The sequence below is a fragment of the Neofelis nebulosa genome, chromosome 4, assembly GCF_028018385.1.
Source record: "Neofelis nebulosa isolate mNeoNeb1 chromosome 4, mNeoNeb1.pri, whole genome shotgun sequence".
Classification (NCBI taxonomy): domain Eukaryota; kingdom Metazoa; phylum Chordata; class Mammalia; order Carnivora; family Felidae; genus Neofelis; species Neofelis nebulosa.
This window is the reverse complement of record NC_080785.1, coordinates 11,914,943-11,922,140: the sequence shown is the minus strand read 5'-3', so window position 1 is coordinate 11,922,140 and position 7,198 is coordinate 11,914,943. Positions and strand designations below refer to the sequence as shown.

The following is a 7,198-nucleotide window of genomic DNA, read 5'->3' as shown; positions in this document are numbered from 1 at the left end:
TTAATCAGTTTGTTTGTACATGTAGATTTTAAATCTGTCTATGTGAGGCTGTTAATTTTGGAGCTTAGATAATACCATGAGGATGTGCTAGAATGTCCACCACATTGACAATGCTCACAGAAGCCCGCTGGACTCTGCACATACATCAGGGGAGTGAAGCACATCTGTCCTGTCTCCAGAAGGAGATGTAGGGGCATCTGGAACCAAAAGGGCAGAATTGGTGCTTCCACCAGATTCACATGCAGCTCCAGTCACGGCTTCCTAGATTGGGGCCTTGAAGGCTAAAGTCTGGTTTGGGCTCCAGGAGCACATCATCCAAGCTCAGCAAGCTGGCTTCTCTGGCCTAAGGCTGTAATGAAGATGTGAGAGGCAGAGGGATGGAGGAGAGCCTTCCACAGGGAGAAGGGCAGCAGGGAGGCCCTGGCCTGTGCATTGGGAGTGGTGGCAGCCATTAGCATTGTCATGCAGGAAGCTCCTGGGGGGTTGGGTCAGCCTCCCCTGCCAATGCAGCTGCTACCAAAGCTCATTAGGTCTGTGTGTGAGCTGTTGTTGAGCCCTTGTCAACATCCTCCTAGTAGTGTCCCTCGCAATGGCAACTGGTCCCTGGTGACTGAGGAGTACTGGGGCCTGAGGAATTTGGGATGTCTCTTCACTATGGTCCATCCCTAGCTGGAGGGAGAGCTCTTGAGCAGCTTCAACCTAGAGGAAAGCAGACACATCTCATTTGTCAGCACTGATTACCATCTGAGAGGCTTCCGCAGCCTGTGGGAGTGTGGCCTTAGCAGGGACAGAGACAGAGACAGAGACAGAGACAGAAATGAAGTGACTTGTTAGGAACTTGGATCAGGGACATGAAACATGGCTGGTGAAATCTTCTCAAGTATTGTAGCAAATGTGGTAAAGTAATTGTGCTTTGCAGGAACATGAGCCTTGGGTATAATTGTACAATAGGCTTCTCCATCCCAAAGCTTAGTCCTGACATAGAGAGAGACACTTAGGAAAGAAGCTCACAAGTATGGAGTCTTTTGTTAGGTACTGATAGTGACTAGCAGGTGGTGGTAATATTAATATATTACATTTCCAGACAAGAAAAGATATATTATCAATTGCCTTATATCCTCCTATCTCAATTATTTCTGGAGAGTTTGATTCTCACAATATGATTTTCTTTTTTAGTAACAGATGAAGATGTAAGGCAATTAAGGGCTTATTCAAGGACCCTTGACACTCAGAGAATGAACTGGAGGCAAGATTCAGGTGTCCTAATTCATCCCAGGGTTGGTTTTTCTGGAATTGGCTGTGGGGATTGCACTGTGGAGACTTGCCGGGCAGAGGGAATTATATTGTCATGCAAACACTAGTCTTAGCTACAGGGAACAAGAAGTAGCAAGAAGAGAAGAATTTACATGAGACCATAATAAAATATGTCACCAAGTGTGTGTCAGGTTTGCATATGTTTGAGAAACTGAGTTTCAAGGATTGGACTCTGATTAAGTGAAAAGTCAGGTTAACCAAATCAGGCTAGAAGAAGTTCACAGGACCACAAAGAGAATAAAGTAACTGTTCTTTCAGGAGACGAAACCAGTCTTGGATATACCAGACACCCAAGCCACCCAGGGGTTCTCTGTTTCCATATGTCAGGATGATGCAAATATTCCTGCTCAGGATGGATGCTCTCAGTGCTGACATCGACCAACTCTTCGGTCACAAGTCAGAGAAATCTCTCTCTAAATGAGAGTGTCATTTCTGTGGACAGTTTGACTTGATGAAGGTATGGCCCTGAGTGATTTTGAGCAGCACGAAAGAAACATATCTGCAGGTTGTGGGACTGACCTTCATGTGTTCTGCTTTTGCATTTGGGACTTTCATTAGTCCCACGCAAGATTGTTTAGCTCCCCAACACACAAGGTCACATAGGTTTCAGGGAAATGGACTAATTTCCTGTACTTAAGTTAAAAAAAAACCTACATAAGTGGCTAAAGTTGAACTTTCTAATTTGTTATATTAAGTTAGATAATATGTGTTGTATTGGGAATCTGAAAACTTGTTTTTTGTTTGCATATCTTTGTCATATAGAGAAAACATTTTGCTTCTATTCACTGCTTATGTTAATAACTGGATAATGGGGGAAGGCACCTGGAGGTACTTTAACTGGATCAGAGTCCTATTTTAACAATGAGGAGTTGACATCTGCGTCCATGCCTCAGACACGATCTTCCCTATAATTTCAGTGTCATTCCTGATCCTTCCTCCATCTGTAAGGGTCTCAGTTTTTTGTTACGTGACCTATTTTGAAGTTCACAATAAGGTCAAGTAATTTATGTTTTAAAAATTCCATTTAGAGCAATTACATCCAAAATAGGCACAAAAAGGATAATTTCCACACAAAAGGAATTAATACAGATGCTATTTCTATTTTCTTAATCTATCAGCTGTCCAAAAATGGACTCTATCATTGTAGAAAGCAAACATATTTGGATATCAATTAATTAAATTTTAAAATCTTAAAAACAAAGGCAACAGACTTGAGAAATATATATGCTGTTTGATGAGTTAAAAGTCATTAGCTGATGTATCCATGAAAATTATTTAAGTATTAGCAGGACTGGGTGCAGGCTGGATCAGTGAGATTCAAAAGGAAGTTTTGTGCTTACCGGATGGAGGGTGATAACACAGTGGTGGTATTTTATCAGTGTGAATGAAGTCCAAGGGAGAGGTGAGGGATTCATAAATACAGAATGAAAGAAGAGGATTTGTTCTGTGGGGTGTAAGGAAGAAGAAAAAACTAAACATGATGTCCTGGGAGAGAGAGAATTGTAGTGTATTGCTTGAGATAAAGGAGTTTGGATGGTGTATAGGTTGCGGAGAGATGAGCTGAATCATTGGTGGGATATTTAGGAATCATTCATTAAGCTGTTGGAGAAGCATCTGGACTTTGCAGAGATGTCTAGGAGATCATCGTGGGCTTGAGTTGGAAGATCCTGAGTTGAAAACAATGATTATAGTTTTAGACGAGTCCTCCAAGGGTGAGATGTAGAAAGAAAAGCACACATTCTGTGCACATAATCTTGGAAGATTCTCACAGTAATGCAGCAGGAGAATTTAAAATACGTATCCAAGACTACAGACAAAAATGTTAGATGGGGAGGAAATCAGGACAGAAGAGCATCATAGAGTTCAGAGTGTGAAGGAACAAATAGTTCAATTATTTAAACAATAAAGAAGTAACGTAGAATAAATTCCGTCAATCTGATGATTAGAAAGCCATGAGTTCCAGTCCTGAAACCAAGACTACATTGCATGTTAACTAAATTAAATTAAAAAAAAAAGAAAGAAAGAAAGCTATGAGTGCCCTTCAAGAGGGCAATATCTATGGATTAGTGAAGATGGAAGCCAGATTTCCATGGCTTAAAAGATGAATGTTATGAGGAAATAAACCCTGCAATTAGACACCAATCATTTCAGAACTCTGGATGTGAAAGGAAGAGAGAATCAGAATGGTAATTATGTAGCACAGAGTCTCTCCCCCCAAAAAATTTTTAAATTGTTTAATGTTTATTTATTTTTGAGACAGAGAGAGACAGAGCATGAGTGGAGGAGGGTAGAGAGAGAGAGGGAGGGAGACACAGAATCCGAAGCAGTCTCCAGGCTCTGAGCTGTCAGCACAGAGCCCGACCCGGGGCTCGAACTCATGAGCTGTGAGATCATGCCCTGAGCCGAAGTTGGACACCCAACCGACTGAGCCACCCAGGCTCCCCCCAAATTGGGTTTTTAAAACGAGGGAAAAGGAATTAACCAGAAGTAAGAGAAACTCTGGTTGGTAGAAAGGGGAATTAGAGCCCAAATGTGATCAATGTGAAATGAAACGTCGACCAACTGTCCTCATTGACTGCTGGGCCCCTGCCTATCCAGTCACTATTGGACTGACCGTAGATCTTCCAAACATTTGAGTTCACCAATGATCCTTTCAGTTGGCCAAAATTTCCCACATTTTACAAATTAAGAAATATAAAGCTAAGAGAGGTCAGTAGCTTGCTCTAGCCTTCAGGAAGCAGAAGAGAACAGATTTAAGGCAAAAACTTCCGGGCTCTACAGGTCCCACTTTCTCTAGGATCCAATACTGTCAATCATTTGTCACAAGACAAGGGCTGTAGTAGAGACATGTGCGGGGTGGGCAAGAGGAGCAGAGTGAGTCATGGGCTGGCTTGATGTCCAGGCAGCTCACACATGCAACAGGGGTACAGTGATGGAAATGACAATCTGTTCTGTGTCTGTTTCTTCCCCTTGAGCATTCGGAGCACAAGGAAGTATAATACTGCCCTTGAATTCCCAGCATCTGGCCAAGATGGCACTTAGAGATATTTGCCAAATTAATCGAAAACAAATGTCTACTTCCTATGCAGATCTGCTAAAGAGTCACCTAAAGTTAACAGATTTGTTTTCTCTCCCTCTTTTTATACTAGAAAGCTAAAGCAACCATTTCCATACTGTCCTTTTTACTGAGACCATACACAAGGGCCAGAGTTGTAGAAAAATAGGAAGAGCAAGTCAGAAAGAGTGCGAAACAAAGGGTAGCAAAATAAAAAGAAAGAATAAGATAAAATGACCACTCTTCTCCTTCCAAAGACCAAAGACACCAAATTCTCAAAAGACCCATATTTTCCCACCTGGTAGATTTCAGTCTACTAAAGGTGTTGCTTCACGTTTTGTCTGAAATCGTGGATGGGCCAGAAGAGGCGAGCACAGCACTTGTTACTCTGTTTCTCCAGCGTGGAGCTCCTGCTACAACTTATACTGATAAACAGAGTATTGCACTACTCCCAGGGAGAGGTTATGAAGTACTTTCCCCATAGTTATCCACACTTGCGCTTAAACACACTTGTAAGTTACACAACATTGCCCATTTGAATGTAACAGTTTAAATGCCTAACTCAATCTTATATCTGGTAAGTCATGAAAACAGGTTTCATATTCAAGTTCTTTAATTCCAGATTTTTCCATGATGCCAGCCTTATTTGCAGTCTGTAGCTGCCTCTTCCAAATCTTTTTTCTTTGGTAATTTATGTATACATTTCATCATGTTTTGTGCACCAGATACATGTAGGGTTGTGCTTGAATGTTGACCCATGCTTACCATCATTGCTTATTTTACCTCCCATGGTCATCTACAGTTCTCCCCTGCCCTGGAAACTTGGGTAAATTGGAGAGATATAGAACTTCCAGAATTGCACTGCTTTCTCTCCAGACTTTACTTACTCCCTGAGACCACATCACATCCTTATGTTTCCTCTCTTATGTAGAGTAGATACAGGGGATCAAGTCTATCAACTTGGCCCATATGATTGAACATATCTAGCTATGGCATATCATTAGGATTGCATTCTTTTAAGAATAAGTTATTCTTATGGTTCTTTCATTCAACAGTTTCTGTTCTCTCTGACTCTCTGCAGACTAATAATCTTCACATTTTTTAATGGAAACAAATAACCAGACATGGGTGAGAGAGTTTATTCTTCTTGGCCTGTCCAGTGACTGGGACACACGGGTCTCCCTCTTTGTCCTCTTCTTGATCATGTACTTGGTGACAGTGCTGGGGAACTTCCTCATTGTCCTTCTGATCAGACTGGACAGCCGACTCCACACTCCCATGTACTTCTTTCTCACCAACCTCTCCCTTGTTGATGTCTCTTATGCCACAAGCATCGTCCCCCAGATGTTGGTGCATCTTCTAATAGAACATAAAGCAATCCCATTTGTGAGCTGTGCAGCCCAGTTATTTTTCTCCTTGGGCTTGGGTGGGATTGAGTTTGTTCTACTGGCAGTGATGGCCTACGACCGCTATGTGGCTGTGTGCGACCCCCTGCGATACTCGGTCATCATGCACGGAGGGCTCTGTACCAGGTTGGCCATCACATCCTGGGTCAGTGGTTCTCTCAACTCTCTCATGCAGACCATCATCACCTTTCAGCTGCCCATGTGTGCAAACAAGTATATTGATCACATATCCTGTGAACTCCTAGCTGTGGTCAGACTGGCCTGTGTGGACACCTCCTCCAATGAGATAGCGATCATGGTTTCTAGCATTGTCTTGCTGATGACACCCTTCTGCCTGGTCCTCTTGTCCTACATCCAGATCATCTCCACCATCCTGAAGATCCAGTCCACAGAGGGAAGAAAGAAAGCCTTCCACACCTGTGCGTCTCACCTCACAGTGGTCGTCTTGTGCTATGGCATGACCATTTTCACCTACATCCAGCCCCGCTCCAGTCCTTCTATCCTTCAGGAGAAGTTGATTTCTGTCTTCTATGCCATTTTGATGCCCGTGCTGAATCCCATGATTTATAGCATAAGGAATAAGGAGGTGAAGGGGGCCTGGCAGAAACTACTAGGGCAGTTATCTGAATTAATGTCAAAACTGGCAACTTGATGAATCCTGAGCATTAGCTAGAGAAAAGAGCTTTGCTTGTGAATTCTTTCACTTAACTAGATATGGCAAGCATCACCTGCATTGCTCTGGCAACCAGGAAGGGGATGCTGACACATGTACTTGTGATGCTGGGTAGGAGGGTGGAGGGTGGGTTGGGGTGTGGGCTGTGGGTGTATGTTTATGTCACAACCTCACGTTCAGTGGAGTTAAGCACTGCGGTAATGGAACTTCCCGCCCTTACTCAATCTCCATTCATATGTCCTGGGAGTAATGAACAGAAAGTACAGTTTGCTGTTTTGATGTGTCACACTGTTTGTAATTGTGGATCTATTCATGAATCTTACTTTGGACCATTGGTTCTTATTCATTCAAATTTTATATAAAGTTATTGTGTTTTCATTGGTAACAAGAGCATTTTCACATTTTAGACTCAAATTACTGAGCAGCATTTGTATCTACATTCAGTAATTGTGTGAGTTGTTGTTCTGAAGAGAGAGATGCTCTCAAGGCTGTTCAGATGGCTTTGTGCTGGACCTGCTACATGTACTCACAGCATCTCGTCTGCCTGATGAAGGTACCTCAGTGGAGGAGCATCAACTGAAGGTCTTGTTTTGCAGTGATAGGAATATAACTAAAGGTATTTAGATGAGGCTACTACGGGCCAAGGATACGCCACATTTGGGACACCACCTAATACAGTTAGAGAAGAGTTTAACTACATATACGAGGGTGCCATTTAAATGTTAAAACCATCCAATTTCTGAAATAAGT

General features: G+C 42.5%; 1 protein-coding gene across 1 annotated transcript; it reads left to right on the top strand.

Annotated features, from left to right (window-relative positions):
- Positions 1–3,675: 3,675 nt before the first annotated feature.
- Positions 3,676–6,727, top strand: LOC131508809 (olfactory receptor-like protein OLF3). Its single transcript, XM_058723974.1, has one exon. It carries the CDS (start codon positions 5,474–5,476, stop codon positions 6,425–6,427), a length of 954 nt encoding a protein of 317 aa, XP_058579957.1. The 5' UTR covers positions 3,676–5,473; the 3' UTR covers positions 6,428–6,727.
- The last annotated feature ends 471 nt before the right edge of the window (positions 6,728–7,198 follow it).

Bases quoted from the DNA above. Each gene is read 5' to 3' on its own strand.
- LOC131508809 (XM_058723974.1), top strand. From the start codon at position 5,474: ATGGAAACAAATAACCAGACATGGGTGAGAGAGTTTATTCTTCTTGGC.